Source organism: Macrobrachium rosenbergii, chromosome 16 (genome assembly GCF_040412425.1).
Source record: "Macrobrachium rosenbergii isolate ZJJX-2024 chromosome 16, ASM4041242v1, whole genome shotgun sequence".
Classification (NCBI taxonomy): domain Eukaryota; kingdom Metazoa; phylum Arthropoda; class Malacostraca; order Decapoda; family Palaemonidae; genus Macrobrachium; species Macrobrachium rosenbergii.
The window spans coordinates 63,346,002-63,366,801 of record NC_089756.1 but is presented as its reverse complement, the minus strand read 5'-3'; the positions used below and the strand labels follow the sequence as shown (position 1 = coordinate 63,366,801).

At 43.6% G+C, this 20,800-nt stretch overlaps 1 protein-coding gene across 3 annotated transcripts in view; it reads right to left on the bottom strand.

Annotated features, from left to right (window-relative positions):
• The window catches only part of LOC136847480 (transmembrane protein 8B-like), a 910,690-nt gene that overhangs the window by 852,442 nt on the left and 37,448 nt on the right, over window positions 1-20,800 (bottom strand). For all 3 annotated transcript variants that reach the window (XM_067119223.1, XM_067119225.1, XM_067119224.1), the window contains exon 2: window positions 1,705-1,879. In XM_067119223.1, coding sequence (XP_066975324.1) covers window positions 1,705-1,879 — 175 coding nt within the window. The remainder of the gene's footprint in view (window positions 1-1,704; window positions 1,880-20,800) is intronic.

Genomic DNA, 20,800 nt, shown 5'->3' with positions numbered 1-20,800 from the left:
ACTAATATATATTAATATTTTGGACTCTTAGACTCAAACCCAGGAATAAATTCCAGGGGTTCAAGAGTACCATCACTACATCAAGGTAGTTCCACATCGAGGGGGAGTGAACAGAGACTGCCGGAGAGTAGTTGTACCGGGCAACTGCCTCCCCAACAACTGACTTTCTACTGACTAAGCAGGAGATAGTGAAGGGAAAGCCACTCCCTTAGGAGTAGCAAATGGAGGAGGAAGCTTGGCCAGGGGCAATCCAATCTCGTGTATCATGTGATCATTTAAATTTCATCCAAAAACACGATTCATCAAATCCATCATGTGTTGTGCAAGATGTATTTCCAGTAGATTACATTAAGCTAGTTTTTAAAGACACCATTGATAATGCATATTATATCTTTGTTGGCTTTTAACTGATAAATAGGCCTAGAAGCAAGGACTGATTAGGTTAATGCTAATCTTCATACATTAAATCAGACTTACCAACATTGTGACTTGTCTGAGAATTCATTACTATTTCTTATCCAAACGGCCATTTGCCATCAGCTACTGTGACTAACACATTTATTAAGGGTTGCATTACAGTTGCTGACTTGTTAAAAATTTGATAATTTTCAATGGTGACTTCCATAAACAAAAATAACTGTAATCTTTACTGATCCTTCATGCAGTGGAGAGGAAAGTGGTATGAAAGTATGCAATGAAATTTATGGTTGCAGCTGTGGCTGAAAAAATTAATAATGTGCAACCAACAAAACCTTTGGGATGAAGCAAAAGCAACATCCGCTACTGGCAAAATCGCACCTTTTTTTACCTCATTTAATTTACTGCATTTACAAATAAAGTAAGTTGCATTCTTAAACCCAGCTCTGATCGTTTATGAAAAAACGAATCTTTGAAATGTTTCATTTAGCAACAAATGGTTGTGATGATGTTAATGAAACAATCAGCTGATGATTTTAAGAATGTAAACATTTCCAGAATGCAAATGGTGCCTGATTGATATGTTTATAAATCATAATACTGTACAATAATAATATGACAATAATTCATGAAATATAATGGCATACAGTATGTAAAACAACAGTCTGATTAAAATTAACATTATTCTTAATACAACTGGATTATCTGACTTTTTCAAATGGATATCTGTCAGTGTAATAACCTGTAATAACCTAACCAAGGCCAATAGTCTCTCTCTCTCTCTCTCTCTCTCTCTCTCTCTGTTACACACACACACACACGTGAAGGTTTAAAGAAACAAAACAGCAGATTTTTAGGTCTTTGCTGAAAACAAAAGCCAGAAAAGTCTGAAGACCCAGGAAACACTGAAAGGTGCAAGATCATACTTAACAACATGCGAAGGTGTAAGCATTTCTGGGGAGATGCTCATGGAGCAGGCCAGAATTTTCAAAATGAACTAAAACTGATAACTTACAATAATTACTGTATTCATAAACTTTGTTCTACTTTTGATAACACAACAATATGTATGTGGAATGAGCTGGCAAGACTTTGTTTACAAAGGGGGCTTTTTAGGGATGATTTCTGTCATCTGGGATTTTCTGTGGTCCAGCAGTGGTCTGGTCCCTGGGGTACTGGTTTTCAGAGGTTGGATTGTACTTGTATATTCCATCTAAAATATATCATATATAGGAAAAGAATTCCTTCTCAATATTTCCAGTGAACATTTAACTTCTTCACACTTACATATGAACATCTCGCACAGGACATCCTGGGTCATCCATAAAAGCTGCAAATTCCCATGTGACACGTGTAACCTCAGTTGGTATGTGAAAATGAAACAAGGTCACATCAGCATAGGTTGAATAAGGTTGCAACAGTCCTTCCTGACTGACTTCTGGTACAAGGCTAACACCACAAGCTGCAATTTAAAAAGAAATTAAACAGAATGATATCCAGATAATGCAAAATCTATGAAGAGAAAATAGTAAACTGTTTATGATCATTAGCTATCATTTGCATCTAACAAATTCAGACTTGGACCTGGACCATGTGGGAATCCAGGCTCAGAGTCCAGAGGGTAGAGGACAATGGTGGGAACTCATCAGCTCTCTAACCTAGTACAGTAACGGGAAAATCTGATGTCAAAACCACAAATAATAATGACAACGGCAATGAAAAATTTAAGACTATGGGGAAGAGATAAAAGTTCATTTATACAGCTGATATAATGATACCTACTACTGTAAGGCACATCAATTCTCCACCTACATATCTTATGGGGGTTACCTCCCAAACACACTTCTGCACTTCTGCACTTCATATATTTAGTTCCCACTGGCCTTGTCACATTTGCAAATGACACCTCAAGAGATTGAGCAATTCCCAATATTATACTGTGCACTAGCAATGGAAATTTACATTAACAGATAACATAGCTTAGTAGTCATAGAGCATAAAGAGACAGAAGAGAGCACAAATTTTAAATGATAAAAGAAAATTGGACACAGTAATGTACAGTAATCTGATTTTTAAATCAAAACTTCATTCTACGAATGGAGCATGGAATATTACTTATATGCTATATATCAATAAATATAAAAAATTATTTAATGTACATATGGCATGGATGAAAGCTTTTGATTGATTGACTGATTGATTTGTGCCTATGCTATTAAAACTGGCATCAAAACATCTAGGTTATTGAAGCCATAATAAAATTAAATAGGAATTTAAAAAGATAAATACATAAATGAGTTTAAAAGGAGTCCCATGTAAATATATATATATATATATATATATATATATATATATATATATATATATATATATATATATATATATATATATATATATATATATATTTATATATAGGCAGTCCCAGGTTATCCATTTTCTTCTGAGGGTGATGATAACCGAAAATGGCCGCTAACCGAAAATCGGCAATTTCGGCACTTTTTCGGGGATTTTCGGGGGTTACTGGTGCCGAAAAGCGCCGATTTTCGGTTATCGGTGCCTCTGTTAGGTATGTATTGGCACCAATACCCAATTATCGGCGCCAGTAAGCGGAAATCGGCAACTTTCGGCAACCAAAAATTGCCGATTTTAATATAATATATATATATAGACAACCCCATAAAACTGGATGGCTGTTAACCGAGCCCTCCGTTAACCGGGACTGCCTGTATATATATATATATATATATGTATATGTATATATATATATATATATATATATATATATATATATATATATATATATATATATATATATATATATATATATATATATATATATATATATGTATATATATATATATATATATATATATATATATATATATCTATATATATATATATATATATATATCTATTTTTATAATATATATATATATATATATATATATATATATATATATATATATATATATATATATATATATATATATATATATATATATATATATATATATATATATATATATATATATATATATATATATATATTTATATATATATATATAATATATATATATATATATATATCCCCTGTTTTACGGGTCTGGCTTACAACGTTCGAGGTTACGATGCTTTTCAAATATATTCATCAGAAATTATTTCCCGGTTTATGAAGCATGTTCCAGGGTTACGACGCGTTGTACACCCATCCGACGGAAAAAATATGGCTCCAAAACAGCAGAATAATCTAAATTTGGAAGTTTTTTATGAAAAACTCAATAAAAATGCAGTTTACATTTTTTTCAATACACCCAAAGCATTAAAAGTAAGGTTTTCTTAGGATTTTTGACGATTTTTTGGTTTACGACGATTTTCGGTTTACGACGCGGCGTAAAAACGGAACCCCCGTCGTAAACCGGGGACTGCCTGTATATATATATATGTATATATGTATATATACATATATACAGGCAGTCCCCGGTTATCGGGAGGGGTTCCATTCCTAACAGTGTGACAATAACCGAAAATCGGCGATAACAGTGAAGATCTCTGGTTATCAACATCAATAACCAGGAATCGCCACTGCTGTTAACCCTTAAACGCCGACTAGACATATTTTACGTCGACAAAAATTGTCTGTCGGGTGCCAAGTGGACGTAAAATACATCGACTACCAAAAATTCTTTTAAATATTCGCGGAAAAATACTTAAAGGCCTCGTTTGCAAAAAATTTTAAATCACGCGCCTTGAGGGATGCTGGGAGATCACGGATCACGCTGTTGTTTTGTTTACAAGCGTGGCCCAGCTGTGCATGTGCGAATTTCTTTCTTATCCCAAAAGAAAGCATCAGCTAACTCTGCTGAAAATCTCAGAAATTCTTTAGTCACTTTGCTGTAATTTTTGCACCGTTTTCTATTAGCCTTTACATTAAGTTTTATATATTAAAATGTGTGCAATTTCATGTAGAATACAACAAAAAATAACTCATGGTTGTAGCTTTTATCAATTATGACATGTTTTCATGTAAATCACGATAAGTGCCAAAATTTCAACCTTCGGTCGACTTTGACTCGACCGAAATGGTCGAAAAATACAATTGTAAGCTAAACCTCTTACATTCTAGTAATATTCAATCATTTACCTTCATTTTGCAACAAACAAGAAGTCTCTAGCACAATGTTTCGATTTATGGTGAATTTATGAAAAAACTTTTTCCTTACATCCGCCCTAACTCTGCTGAAAATCTCAGAAATTCTTTAGTCACTTTGTCGTAATTTTGCACTGTTTTCTCTTAGCAGTTACATAAAGTTTTATATATGAAAATGTGCACAATTTCATGTAGAATACAACAAAAAATAACCCATGATAGTAGCTTTTATCAATTTTGACATATTTTCATATAAATCACAATAAGTGCCAAAATTTCAACCTTCGGTCAACTTTGACTCGACCTAAATGGTCGAAAAATGCAGTTGTAACCTAAACCTATTACATTCTAGTAATATTCAATCATTTACCTTCATTTTGCAACAAACGAGAAGTCTCTAGCACAATATTTCAATTTACAGTGAATTTTTGAAAAAAACTTTTTCCTTACGTCTGAGCTAACTCTGCTGAAAATCTTGTAAGAGCCTGACGCTGTCTCTTCCAAACACGTGTGTGTTCGTCATCCATCAGAGTGGAGATGACAACAATAGCATCTCGTTTTCTTTCTCTACAGGAACGCGATTTCAACCACACAATATTTCCGTCTGTTTCTCCCTAACCATTGTTGTCTTGATGTATGTACAATCACCTAACCATTGTTGTCTTGATGTATGTACAATCACCACTACTTGCATTGCCATGCAAGCATTCTAATCATGTACTCATAATGTTCCAACGAATCTTCTGTATCAAACTGTGTGTATGTTTCTGTTTGTGAAGACGCCAAACGTTTCGCCACTCCGATGGACGACGAACACACGAACACACACGTGTTTGGGAGAGACGGCGTCAGGCTCTTACAATCTCAGAAATTCTTTAGTCACTTTCTCGTAATTTTTGCACAGTTTTATATTAGCCGTTACATAAAGCTTTATATATGAAAATGTGCGCAATTTCATGTAGAATACAACAAAAAATAACTCATGGTTGTAGCTTTTATCAGTTTTGAAATATTTTCATATAAATCATGATAAGTGCCAAAATTTAAACCTACAGTCAACTTTCACTTGACCAAAATGGTCGAAAATTGCAGTAGTAAACTAAAACTCTTACATTCTAGTAACATCAATCATTTACCTTCATTTTGCAACAAACAGGAAGTCTCTAGCACAATATTTCGATTTATGGTGAATTTTTGAAAAAAACTTTTGCCTTACGTCTGCGCACGCTAACTCTGCTGAAAATCTCAGAATTTCTTTAGTCACCTTGTCGTAATTTTCGCACCATTTTCTATTAGGCGTTACATAAAGTGTTATATATGAAAATGTGTGCAATTTCATGTAGAATACAACAAAAAATAACTCACGGTTGTAGCTTCTATCAGTTTTGAAATATTTTCATATAAATCACAAGTGCCAAAATTTCAACCTTCGGTCAACTTTGACTCGACCGAAATGGTAAAAAAATGCAATTGTAAACTAAAACTCTTACATTCTAGTAACATTCAATCATTTACCTTCATTTTGCAACAAAGGGGAAGTCTCTAGCACAATCTTTCGATTTATGGTGAATTTTAAAAAAAACTTTTTCCTTACCTCCATGCTTAACTCTTTCGGCTGAAAATCTCAGAATTTCTTTAGTCACCTTGTCGTAATTTTTGCACCGTTTTCTATTAAGCGTTATATAAAGTGTTATACATGAAAATGTGTGCAATTTCATGTAGAATACAACAAAAAATAACTCATGGTTGTAGCTTTTATCAGTTTTGAAATATTTTCATATAAATCACAATAAATAGAAAAAATTCGACCTTTGGTCAACTTTAACTTGACCAAAATGGTCGAAAACTGCAATTGTAAGCTAAACCCTTACAGTCTAGTAATATTCAATTAATTCCCTTCATTTTGCAACAAACGGGAAGTCTCTAGCACAATATTTCGATTTATGGTGAATTTTTGAAAAAACTTTTTTTTTGTGATAATATTTTCTGTGTTGCTTTGATCGTTTTACAATTTGTTATATACCAAAATCATTGCAATTTAGTGTACAATACAAAGAAAAATAAACAAAATAACTCATTAGCTTTAACTGTTTTGCTCACTGCGCAATTTGTATACAATTATATATGAAATTTTTTTTGCGCTGTCATATACTCCAATATTTATATATGATAATGATATTTTTTAAATTTCTGATGGTTGCATACTAAACTTCAGGCAATGACAAAAAAAGGAGCCAAAAATTAACTCTTAATCTCAAAAACTAAGCGTGCTGTGAAAAAAAAAAAAAAACTTTTTTTCCGCTTCGGCATTAACTCCCAAATCCCGCCGGCATGCGGCAGACACTTTTGTAAATAGAGGCTCGACGTTTAAGGGTTAAGTGGGGATTGGCGCCAATAACTGGAGATCGGCGTATATTGGCACCAAAAAGGGATTTTGACATAGGAAAAATCTATTTCTGAGGGAAGACCTGTGTCACCCGGTGAAATTACCATTAAGCACTTATTTCTAGGTATAATCATTGCTAAAAATACCAGAGAAAAAAAGTTATCAGGAATGCTGGGGTTACTACCCCCAGTTCGATCATCTTTCAACCAAAAAGATGTCGGTATATAAAAGGGTGAGTGTAAGATATCACTGCCACAGGCCTCCGCTCCGTAGAGGTTCCCAATCTCAAAAACCCCGGAAAGTGAGGAGCCGATATACAGCCAACACTCACCGTCCAGCCAACCAACGCCTCAAGCCCATCTTGTACTCATTCCAGGCTAGCACCCACCCCCTAAGCTTGGTATGCCCACCAGGGTGGGAAGCGCAGAACATGGGTGGGTCACCGGGTGACACAGGTCTTCCCTCAGAAATAGATTTTTCCTATGTCAAAATCCCTTTTCTGAGCTCGGCCCCGTGTCACCCGGTGAAATTCCATTACTAACTCGAATTTCTAGGTATAAATATTGCTAAATATACCAGAGAAAAAAGCTTTCAGGAATGCTGGAGTTACTACCCCAGATCGAGTGTCTTCTAATGAAGACGTCGGTATAACCAAGGGTGAGTGAAGGAATCACAACCACAGAGCCACACTCTATAGACATCCCTATGTCAATATCCCGAGAAGAGTGAGGGGCCGTACCAGCGCCCACGCTCCCCAGCCACCACGCCACGCGACTCCAGCCCATCTGAACTCATTCCATTTCTAGCACTTTCGTTTTGATCGCAGATTTGTTTGTGGCTTGTGTTTTTTTGGCATGATTTGCCTTTATTTCACCATGTCGTCAAGCTCCTTTACTGTTTCCAAGTTAAGTACCATATTCTTGTGGGGTTTTTATGATAAGTATGGCTGCTTTACATCGTATTTAGATATTATTCGTGAATCTTGTTGGGACGCTGCGGCGTCCCCTGGTCAGCCATGTCGACCGCGAGATTCGCTAGTTCAGCTTGTTCTGTTCGGGCTTCTCTTGGTCGGTTACATTATTTATCATTCCCCCCATAGGATTCATCCTGGTGGTCTTGCCTGGGTTGGGTCTTTGGGAGATCCTCTAGAGTTAATTTCGTAGAACTTCCCATCGTAGGAGTTCTTACATTTAGGGTTCCCGTAGTATTTTCCGCCTAGGTATCTCCCCAGGATGTTTTCCCTATTAATTATGGTCATTATAGATTTCTATTATGTTTGTGCTTGATGTCATGTTTTACTATGTTTAAATCATATCATTATTACCACGAGCGTCAGGTACAATCCTATCTGTTTACTTCCTGTCGCTTTGTTGGTTAGGCTACATGCCAAGCACAAGCCGATATCATGTCTAGTGTATATATTTAGTAATGGTGGTTATTTATTTATTATTTATTTATTATTTCTGGTTAACATCCCTGTCCTAGCCCTGCCTAGTGCAAGGTTAGGCTTTCCTGGTAGCCTATTTGGCCTCCCTCCCCCTTGTATCCTGGAGTAGGTTAGGTGAGAGGAGGGGATCAGCAGATGGAGGGAGTTTCTGTTGTTGTTCCGTCCACCGACTGTTGTTTGGGTGGTGGAGTGAGACCCCATTGTCCTCCCCCTTCTTTTCGGAGGGTAGAGGTTTTTCCTTGGGTGTGTCTCCTCCACGCTATTTTAGCATTCCCTTACCTTACGGTTCTGGCTGGCCTTCAACACAGGTTTTTCTCTCCCTGTTGGTTCTACATCCCTCCCTTTCTTTCTCCCCTTCGTATTTTATAGACTGTGTCTATTACAAGATGTCTGAGTGGGGGTCGTAGGCTACTTCCTTTTCCCTTCCTGTTAGGGCAGGCCTAGAGCTCTCCCTACTTGGGTATCACTTTACCTTGTACGGCCTGGGATTTCAGTTGAGATGGGTACACGTCTTCCCTAGTCTCCTGTTTTCCTCTTCTCTGGTCTAAGCCCTTCCTTACTTAGCTTTTCCCCTTCCCTAGCCTACCCTAAGTCAATTCCTTGTCATCTCTCATGGTGTGACATTGGTCCCCGATGTTCTCCCGAGTGCTTGGGTCCTCCTGGTGGAGGGATTCGCTCCTCCCAGGGATGGTTCCTGGTGACAACCGTCTTGACTTTATGTTTCGCTTACCCTCTCCTCAGATCGAGTGGGTCTTTGAACTTTTTCAGGGTTATCCTTCCTCCCATCATCCCTGGTCCTCCCTTTGCCTCCCGCATTCGCCTCGGCGCTGGGTCATTCTAGTCGGAATTGATTGGCGCGTACACCTGCCCATGTGGGTCCAGTTGTGTACCCTGGCGATAGAGGCTTGGGATCTCCGGTAGTAATGGTACTGGACTTCGGGGGACTCTACCCCATAGTGGCATTGTTAACTAGTTTCTTTACCACCCTCTATGTGTATACAATTGTTACTGGTCCCCGGCGGCTTAACCCCGCCGTCGGGGTTGATATGTTTGCTTTAATCTTATATCAGAGTCCGGTGATCCTTCCTTGGGTTCCGCCCGGTTTCATTACTGGCGGTCCTTGTGGTGAGGGTCCTGTCGATTCAACTTTCGTTCCGCCGGAGTATTCCGCAGTCGGGAGGTTTTCTGTTTACCATATGTTTGTTGCTGGTCCCCGACGGCTTAACCCCGCCGTCAGGTTGATATATGACTGTTGCTGGTCCCCGGCGGCTTAACCCCGCCGTCGGGTTATTATATGTTTGATTCCTTTCATATTATATCAGAGTCCGGTGATCCTTCCCTTGGTTCCGCGTTTTATTTCTGGCATTCCTTGTGGTGAGAGTCCCGTTGATTCATCTCTCGTTCCGCCGGAAAATTCCGCAGTCGGGAGATTTTTCGCTACCATGTGTTTGCTACTGCTCCTCGGCAGCTTAACCCGCCGTATGGGTTGAGAATTTTACTTTAATTTTATTTTAGTCCGGTGATCCTTCCCTTAGGTTCCGCCGTTTTTATTACTGGCGTTCCTGGTGGTGAGAGTCCCGTTGATTCATCTCTCTCGTTCCGCCGGAAAATTCCGGCAGTCGGGAGGTGATGCTTACCATATATTTGTTACTGTCCCCCGGCGGCTTAACCAGCCGTCAGGTTGATTTGTTTACTTTAAGTTTCTTTGCTTAGTAGGTCCGTCTTTGACGGGGTTTTTCATTCCACCGGAGTTCTCCGGTAACATGGTATGAAAATACTTATCCCTACATAGTTTAAGTTTCTTAGAGTGGTAGATTCATGTACTTTTCACACTTACAGACTGTTCGTTGTGAGGAGCCCGGATGTGCCGCCATCCTCCACCAACCCTACGGGCATGTGGTGTGCCGGACTCATGCTGGCTGTGCAGTCCGGCTTGATGACTTGATCGTCTGGCATCCTGACGGCTGTGAGGTTTGCTTCGCATCGTATGGATGTCTCCAGGACGAGTCGGTAAGCTACTTACTTCCGCTTTACCACATCAGTCAGAGTTTGTTGTTTGGTCACATTTGGATCTTATATAAACACGGTATTAGCCCTTCTTTGACACTCTGCCCCCTTTCAGGTTGACGAGTCCTTCAAGAAAGAGGCCTTGGGGTCTCTCCGCGCTTGGGTAGCTGGGTTCGGGAGGAATGTCCCGTCGGGGAAACCCTATATCCTCGATGAAAAGCTGAGGGACCTGCTTTATCCCAGCGCCCGGATCACTGCGGCCGTACCTTCTGATGTGGCCGCACCTATCATCGACCAGATCCGGGCCGCGACCCAGCCCTTTGCAAGGGGACCCCTACACTGGGGGATTACAGAATCGTCCGCTGCGCTCGACCTGGAGCTCTGGAGCCGATGGTCACCGAGCAGGACCAGGGGTAGGTATTGAGGTAAGTGAGGCAGTGGGGCGGGCGCCTCCTTAATCCCCCCTCCTTCATCATCCTCTTCCTTTCAGGCCTTCACTAAACCTGCTATCTTGAGGGACAGAGTTCAGTCTACTGTCCCCAAGTTGAAGTCGTCGTTGAAGGGGAAGGGCTACAAGTCCTCGTCTTCACGAAAAGCCTCTCCTTTCCCCGTCCGAAGCCAAAGGGTGCTGACCCTTTGCCTTCCGGGAGCAAACTGAGTACCCCGGGCAAAGGAGCGAGTAGAGGGGTGTCCAAGTCCAGCCCTCCTCGCCAGCCTGCCTTTGACCCAGAGGCGTTTGCGGGGATGTGGTTCAAGAGGTTCTCCACGGAGGTAGATACAAAACTAGATAAGCTTACTGAGAAGCTTCAAGATCATGAGAAGCTGATCGCTGATTTGTCGCTCGCTCCGGTGGTGCCGGGTGCACTATCAGTTCCCGACACCGCTGCCCTCCTCCTTTTGACGTAAGGAACCCATGGCGGGTTGCTCTTCGTGCTGTCCAGCATGAAGGCACCTTGACCATTGAAGGCCTAGTTACCAGGTGTCTAGAAGAACTGGAGTTCTTCCCGGCTGATCTCTTGCCCCCCTACCCAGGCTTCGTTAGACTGACGGAGGAAGCCTGGGTACGCTCAATTGGGGTCCCTACGGAGACGGTGATTTTCCCTAGGGATCAGGCGCAATCCGTTCTCCTGCGCACTTTTACCGGTTGGCAGGTGGAGGACACGGAGTTGACCCCCTTCAAGGGCAGCTTAAATATGTTTTCTCTTGGTGGTAGGCTACCCACCCCCTGTCTGAACAAAGTTGCTATTGCAACCACTCAGGCTTGCTGGGAAGGCAAACCCTTGCCTCAGCTCTGGGAATTATTAGACCCTACATCTCTAATCTTCCCCGGGGGTGACGAGTTCTGGAGGAACGCTCCGTCCACATTTACTGTCGGTAAATTGGACGCAGATTGCGCGCACAAACCAGTTCAGAGAGCAGCTTCCTAAGCTCACAGAAGCTCTCCTGAAGGCTGAGTTCGAAGCACGGTGTCGGTTGAGCCGGTCTTTGAACTCGCTGTGCCTGGCAGAAACGACCGCCGTCTCCTTTTCAGAGGAACCATTGTTTCAGGTTCTGACTAAATCCCTGTTAGCAGGGTTTCAGTCGGACCTGTTCGACTTCATGGTAGCAAAGATGAACTGCCGTAAGTTTATCTTCGCCGATGCCACCATTCGTCTTGAACCTGACAGGCTCATGAGGAGTTCTTTCTGGGGAACCAACCTTTTCCCAGACGATGAAGTCTCCGGTGTCCTGAGCGAAGCAACCAGGACCAACCAGAGTCTGCGCTCCCGGTGGGGTATCTCCGCTCTTAAGCGGAAGACCTCCGAGTTTAGCGGTTCCCAGAATAGGCCTGGGAAAACGTTACAGGAAGCGCAGGAGACCCCAACATCAGGCGGTTGCTCAGGCAGTCCCGTTCTCAACGGTGAGCCAACCATCCACCTCCAAGGCCCAACCCCCAACAGTATGTGCTGGTTCAACCAGCCCAACCCCTTGCTGCACCTCACGTATGTCTCCTCTCACGGCATACAACCCTACCTATGAGGGCCGTGGGGTTTTTCACAGTCTTAATAGGAGCGCAAGGGGGTAGAGGTCGAGCCCCATTCAGAGGCAGGGGCTGAGCCTGTCTTCCGGAGGAAAAGTGGTTACCCGTTTTAGAGGAAGCAAATCTGCTTCCTCTCACTGAGACCAGCTAGGTGGGTGAACACCTTTACTGGTTCAGAAACCAGTGGCCCTTCAGTCCCTGGACACACAGTATCGTGTCCAAAGGTCTGGGTTGGAACTGGATCAGGGTCCCCTCCCATGACCAGATTTTACCATCCTTCCTCCAAAAAGCCCTACAGGTCTTGGTGACGGAACTACTCAATAAATGAGCTATAAAGAAAGTGAGGCACCTCAAGTTTCAAGGCAGGCTTTTCACTGTCCCCAAGGAAGTTTCCCAGGTTATCTTTCCACGCCAAGCGGAAGGAAATCTAATTCTACCAGAAAGTCCCTGAAAGACCTTCCACACTTAAGAGAGGTTTCTCAAGTTCCCTCTTAAGTTTGCTTCAGTGACAGACCTGCTCTTAAAAGCGAGCTTAAAGACATCAGTTTCAGAGACAGAGTCCCTCTTCCCCTCAAATCCTTGAGAGTAGACCCCGCCCGTGGTCCCACATCCAGGGTCTCTAGCCTGTTCCACTTCAATTCCCCCTTCCGGCTCTGGTAATACACTCAGACGCTTCTTTAAGCGGCTGGGGAGGTTATTCACCACAACTAAAAGTCTAAGGGATATGGTCTACAATGTTCCAACAGTTTCATATAAACACCTTGGAAGCTGTGGCAGTGTTTCTAATTCTCAAGAAACTCCACCCCGTCAGCCAGTTTCACATCAGGCTGGTGTTGGGCAGCACAGTGGTGGTTCGTTGCTTCAAAAGGGGCAGCTCCAAATCAGGTCGCGTTAACCAGGTGGTGTTAGCTACCTTCTCCCTGGTGAACAAGCACGGCTGGCATTTGTCAGCCACCCATCTATCGGGGGGCGGAACATAGTGGCGGTCCCCCTGTCCAGGACTACTCCGCTGGACGCGGAGTGGTCTCTGGGCGGGAATCGCTCAATTGAATTTGCCGGGTTCCAGGACTCCAGATGGATCTGTTCGCTGCAAAGAACAATTACAAGCTTCCTGATACGTGGCTCCCAACCCGGATCCTCAGACCTTTGCCACAGATACGATGTCCATAGTTTGGAACTGTTGGGAGAAGGTGTACTTGTTTCCCCAATAAACTTGTTCTCGAGAGTACTGCACAAACTCAGGTCATTCAAGGGCCATCTAGCTCTAGTAGCCCCCTTATTGGCCAAAGAGCAACTGGTTCCCTCTGCTCCAGGAACTCAAGTTGCGAGGTTATCAGATACCCAGATCCAGCCTGACTCAAGTAGTACAAACAAGGCTGTGTCTGCTTTCTTAAGAATTCAGAATGCCCGGCTTTACGGACATTATAATGTTTGCCGCAAAAAGAGAGCAAACGTTGACCCCACAACACTCTGTTTCTAGAATCTGATAAGGGAGATTATACTCTCAGAAAGTATGAAGCATAGCAGCAAAGAACTAACATCTTTCTTGAAGGCATCTGAAGCTCAAACTGTGGCTACTAACCTAACGGTTACTTTCTTTAGATCATTGTTTGAAAAATGCCTCGCCACTCAGCCACTATTGATGTAGCTAAATCAGCCTTATAGTAGGTACTTCTGATTAGCTTTAGCTTCAGTTGCCAGAATTTCAAAGCTATCGGCTCTCGCTAGAGGTGATGATCATGTTGATTTCTTTAATATCCCATCCGGAGAAGTCCTCCTTTCCCCTGATCATTGGTTCCTAGCTAAAATGAAGACCCTCAGGACAGGTGGTCCCCCTAGGAGGTGGTATCTTCCCTTAGGACCAACCCTATGCCCATTATATACGTTAAAGTCTTATCTACAAAGAACTCCACAGTATAAGTCGGGTCCTCTTTTTATCAGGGAAAGGGTGGAACTCTTTCGTTGAGTCCCAAAGGTTTTACGTGCAGTGGCTACCTTTACTATCTATTTTCATAACATGAATTTTGCTTAACTTACCGAGTATATGGGATAGAAATCACCTCTAGCGCTTAAACCACTATTTAAATCACTCAAAGCCCTGAAATTTTCTGTGGCTGTGGGGAGTGTCATCTCCTCATTTTAATTATCCTTATCCTTTCCCTTCCCCCGCCCGCCTGCCTCCTCATTTATTTCTCTACCTGCCTTTTTCTGGATCGATCATGCCTCTGCCTGCCTTGCTCCTCATACTCGATACTGTTATACCTGATTATTGCTTGTCTTGTGATTTGGATTTGATATGTTGTGGATTTAGATTTAGTCAGAGGTACTGAAGCGGTTTTTATTTTGCTTCATGTACCTCATATATTTTTGTCTTTCAGTGGTATCTCATTGCTTTTAGGTTTAAGTTTGTAATTACTGGTTATTCTATTGAATTATAGGGCCTTTATTTTCCCCTATTGTACTATATGTTAGTGTTTCTACCTTGTTCATAGGTTAAGTTTGCTATTTCATTGTACCCTTTGATGTGAGGTGTATTATGTCACCAGTATTTACCTATAGTTAAGCCCAATTTTCATTGTTGAGATATTTTTATTAAATCTATTTTTCCATAGCATGTGTGTCTTTCCAGTTACCTTTTGTATTCTGTTGTAGCTTTGCAGTCTTGCCATGATTCTCTGACACTATTTCACCGGGTGACACGGGGCCGAGCTCAGAAAAGGGATTTTGACAAAGCAAAAATCTATTTCTGAGTGAGGCCCCGTGTCACCCGGTGACCCCCACTAGAATATTTTGAGGTACAGGTTTGCCCCCCCTGCTGGCTCATGCCAAGCCTGGGGATGGTGCTAGTCTGGAATGAGTTCAGATGGCGCTGGAGTCGCCGCGTGGAGGGCTGGGGAGCGTGGGCTGGTACGGCCCCTCACTCTTCTCGGGATATTGACATAGGGATGTCTATAGAGTGTGGCTCTGTGGTTGTGATTCCTTCACTCACCCTTGGTTATACCGACGTCTTCATTAGAAGACGCCGATCTGGGGTAGTAACTCCAGCATTCCTGACAGCTTTTTTCTCTGGTATATTTAGCAATATTTATACCTAGAAATTGAGTTAGTAATGGAATTTCACTGGTGACACGGGCCTCACTCAGAAATAGATTTTTCCTTTGTCAAAATCCCTTTTCTGAGTTCGACCTGTGTCACCCGGTGAAATTGTAATAGAGAATCATACAAAGCTTGGAGAAGCCCCTTCTAAAATAACTGCTAAGATGGAGATAAATAAAAGTACCAGTACCAACTTTTTAGTTTAATTATCCCAGCAGCAAAATATGACATGAATGACGAAATAGGATAAACATAATCAATAACAGGGGCAAACATATACAGAAAAACTGGGAGGTACCGAGACACTTAAAAGCTAATACAATAATAAATATACAACATAACATGGTCAGGAGTCAGGCTGTGAAGCATGCCTGATCCAAGAGTAGATGGCAAGGTAAGTAAATGAGGCAGGCAGGCGAGAGAGGAAAAGGACAGGGTAATAAAGATCACATTCATTAATCTAGGGCAGCAGGAACAATGCTTCCTGCAGCCACTGTAGAAAACTTTAGGGCCTCCAGTGATTTAAGATAGTGGCGCTTGAACACTGATGGTGATTTCCAACCCGTATACTTTTTAAGTTCTTCAAAATTCATATTATGGAAATAATTAGTGGAGGTGGCCACTGCTTGGATATCATGAACCTTAGGAACTGAATCCGGGTAAGCTTGTTTAATAAAATAGAGTATTTGTTGTCTGATGGCCTTTAAGGAGAGTGTTCCTCCTTTTTCCCTGATAAAGAGACGACCAGACAATACATTAGAAGTTCTATGTAAATAGGCTTTTAAAGTAGTAACTGGGCATAAGGACGGATCCTGTGGAAGGGGGATAACCTTCCAAGGGGACCACCTATCCTGAGGATCTTCATTCTTAGCTAAAAATCTTTGATCCGGGGATAGTAGAACTTCTCCTGACGGGAGGAAATCAATATGGTTCGACCCTCTAGAGAGAGCGGACAGTTCCGAAATTCTGGCACCTGAAGCTAGGCTAATTAAGAATAACGTTTTCCTTAACAGACTCAAATATGGACACTGTTCATTATCAGTGTCCGATGCTAATTTCAGTACGTCATTTAGGAACCAGGAAACCGCGTGTGGGCGGGTTGCTGGTCTCAAACGAGCGCATGCTCTAGGGATTGGTGAAAAGTATGAATCTGTTAAGTCAATATTGAAGCCATGTAAAAATATCTTTTTTAAGGCTGACTTTGCTGTAGTAATAGTACTGGAAGCCAGACCTTTTTCAAACAATGACCTGAAGAATGATATTGCCAGATTCGTGGTCATCACTCTAGCTTTCGATTCTTTCAGGAATGATGCTAACTTTTTAACTGCTGAATCATACTGTCTGAGAGTAGAGTCCCGTTTGTCTGATTCTAAGAACAGTGTATTAACAGGATCAATATCCACATCTCTCTGAGCAGCGAATTTCATGAAGTCCACAAAGCCAGGGCATTTAGAATTCTTGAGGAGGCTGGCACAGTCCGAGTTTGTACTATTTGAGTCAACTGTGGCCTGGGTATCTGAATAAACCGGAGCTTCAACTCCAGAAGAAGAGGAAACCAACTGCTCTTCAGCCAATTGGGTGCTACCAGAGCCACTTGACCTTTGACTGACCTGAGCTTGTGCAAAACTTTCATCAACAGGTTTATTGGTGGAAACAGATAGATCTTTTGCCACCTGTTCCAATCTATTGACATTGCATCTGTGGAGTGAGCCAGAGGGTCCAGGTTGGGAGCAACGTAACATGGAAGTTTGTGGTTGCTCTCTGTGGCAAACAAGTCTACCTGGAGACCTGGGACCTGACGTCGAATCCACTCGAATGAGGTTTTGTCCAGGGACCATTCCGACTCCAGCGGAGTTGTCCTGGATAGAGAGTATGCAATGACATTCCGGACACCTGCCAGATGGGTGGCTGATAGGTGCCAACGGTGCTTTCTTGCCAGGGAGAAAATTGCTATCATTACTTGAATGATCCAGCTCGACTTGGAGGCCCCCTGTTTATACAATGCACTACTACTGCACTGTCCAGAACCAGCCTGATATGTATCTGTCTGGATGGATGTGGTTTTTTCAGAGTTAGAAATACTGCCATTGCTTCTAGAATGCTGATATGGAACTGGCGGAACATTGTGGACCACGTTCCTTGAACTTTTTTGTGTTGGGAATATCCTCCCCACCCGCTTAGGGAAGCGTCTGTGTGAATAACCAGAGATGGAGGAGGAAACTGGAGGGGTACTGACTTTGAAAGACTCTTGACTGTCGACCATAGCTGGAGTCTTTTCCTCAACACTAGCGGAATTAATGACACCTTGTCTCTGAGTTTGATGTTGGCTCGTCTCCGCCACACCTTGTTTATATCTTTCAATTTGGCTTTCAGAAGCGAACTGAAGCGAACCCAGGACCCTTTCCTGAGTACGGCGAGTGGCTTTCCTGCTTTTGAGGAACTGCCTAGTGGCTTTGGCTATTTCCCTCCTTTTGGTTAGCGGAAGAGACAGTTTGTGTGAGTCCAGGTCCCACTGGATACCTAGCCACTGAAATCGAGCCTCCGGAACTAGGCGGGATTTCTCCCTGTTTATTTGGAAGCCTAGGGACTCCAGGAAGTCGATCACTATGGCTGTTGCTCTCCGGCATTCCTCGGCGTTGGATGCCCAAATAATCCAATCGTCCAGGTACGCGGCTAGCATGATCCCCTGGGACCGTAACTGTAGAACTACTGTTTCTGCCAGTTTGGTGAAGATTCTGGGCGCTATGTTGAGCCCGAATGGCATGACTCTGAATGAGTGAGCCTGTTTTCCTAGTCTGAACCCTAGGCAAGGAGAGAAGTTTCTCACAATCAGGACATGATAATATGCGTCTGAAAGATCTATAGAGGTGGTGACGGCTCCACGAAGAAGTAGAGTCCGCACCTGCGAGATTGTAAGCATGCGAAATTTGTTGCATTGAATGTAAAGATTGAGACGAGACAAGTCTAAGATTACTCTTTGCTGACTGGAGCCTTTCTTTGGAATGCTGAACAGTCTGCCCTGAAACTTCAGGTGTCTCACTTTCTTTATAGCCCTCTTTTGGAGCAGGTCCTTTGCAAAGTCCAGGAGAGCTTTGGATGGGGGCTGATGGAACCTGACTAGTGGAGGAGGATCCTTGCTCCAGCTCCATCCCAGACCTTTGGAGACTATGCTGTGGGCCCACGGACTGAAGGTCCACTGGTCTCGAAAGAGATACAGCCTCCCGCCTACCCGAGGAGACTCATTGGGAGGGGGAGGGTTTATTTCCTCTACTGCCCCAGCCTCCTCTCCCTCGAGAGGGAACGTAATGCAGCTCTACCTCTGAAGGAGGCTTTGCTCTGCTTCCTCTTGCTTCGGTTGAAACCCCAACGAACCCTGGCTTTCAAACGAGGCGTGGAAAGCCGGAGACGCCACGTAGGTTGGGGAAGCAAGAGAATGCTGAGCAGGCTGCATCAGCACGAACTGTTGAGGCTGGGCCTTGGAAGTTGAAGGCTGACCAACCTGGGCGACCGGTACAGCCTGCATTACGGTCTGGGTATGAGGCCTCTTGTATCTCCTGAACCTCTTCCCTGGTTTAGCATGGGTTCCGGCGGACTCGGAGGCCTTCCTCTTGAAAGGAAGACCCCAGCGGGAGTGGAGACTTTGATTTGCCCTGGTTGCTTCTGCCAGGACACTGCTCACTTCGCTCTCTGGGAAGATGTTGGCACCCCAGATAGAGCTTTTCATGAGCCTATTAGGTTCATGATGCCTTATGGTGGCGCCCACGAAGATGTGCTTTATGCAATTCATTCTCGCCACGATAAAGTCATATAGGTCCGCCTGGAATCCCGCCAGCAGGGATTTGGTTAGGACCTGGAAGAGAGGGATCCTCTGTATAAAAGACTGCTGTTGCTTCTGTCAGGCACAGGGAATTCATGGAACGACTAACCTGCACCTGGCCTCAAACCCCGCCTTTAGAAGAGCCTCCGAATCTTGGGAAGCTGTTCACTGAACAATGATGAAGCGCACTTGGGTCGAGTTTGCCCACTGTGAACGTGGCTGGAGCTCCCAACCAAAACCTGAACTCCGGGAAGACCAAAGAAGTGGGATCTGTCTCCGGAGCTGAGGCAGCGGTTTACCTCCTCGATGCATGCCTGACAGGTCAGCAAGGCTACCTTCGACATGCAGGGAGTAGGGACTTTATCCCCCAAAGAGAACATAGTGAAGTTCCCTTTGAAGGGGGTCAGCTTAGTGTTGTCTGCCTCCCACTCTGTCAGGGTGCACAGCAAGGCAGATTGGGCATGGTCCCTCGGGAAAATGACAGTTTCCTTTGGGACTTTATCTGACCTGATCCAAGCCTCTTCCGTCAGCGTCAGCCTGGCGTAGCCTGGGTAGGGAGGCACCAGGTCGGGAGGGAAGAATTCCAACTCTGCCAACCTGCATGTCCCCAAGCCCTCAATTGTTAGGGTATCTTCATGCTGAGGAGCATGAAGAGCCAAACGCCAAGGGTTTCCCTTATCAAAAGGAGGAAGGGTGGAGGCATCCGAATGGGGTATGACTGCACCGCCTCCGAGCGCGACGAACCCGGAGAGCACGCTCTCCTGGTTCTGCATCCTCTCAGCTAAAGACTTCCAATGGTCATCGGAAGCCTTAAGGCCCGAGGCGAGCTGAGAAGAGAGATGGCTTAACCTGTCCTCTACCTTTTTGTCTATCCTTTGCAGAAGGAGATCCACAGAGGCTTGAGGGTCAAAGTTAGGTTGAGGGGGGGGTCACCTTAACTTCCTTGGGTCTCGACCCCTTGACAGGGGGAGTAGCCTTACTTGTTGAAGCCACCGGACTAGACGCCCGTGACTTCAAGGGAGCTGCAGGATTAGCCTTCAGAGATCTGGAGGACTTATAGCCCTTAGATTTCAAGGTTTTCTTCACCTTGGAGACAGCAGACCTCGACCTGTCCTCAAGGTAAGTGGACTTCTGAAACCCCTGAAAAGAAGAAGTAGAAGAAGAAGGAGAGTTAAAAAGGGAGCTCGCTCCCCCTGCCTCACTTACCTCCTTACCTTCTACCTGGTCCGGATCAATATGCATAGGCTCTCTATCCAGGTTGATGGCCGCCACTTCTTCCGTCACTTCCCCGCACAGGTTATCCTCTTGGGAGGGTTGCGTCTCAACCCGGATCTGCTCGATCAATGGGGCGGCTACTTCCGCCGGTACTGCGGCTGAGATCCGGGCGCCGGGGTAGAAAAGATTACAGATGGACTCCGAAAGGATGTAAGGTCTCCCCGACGGGACGTTCCTCCCGAACTGGC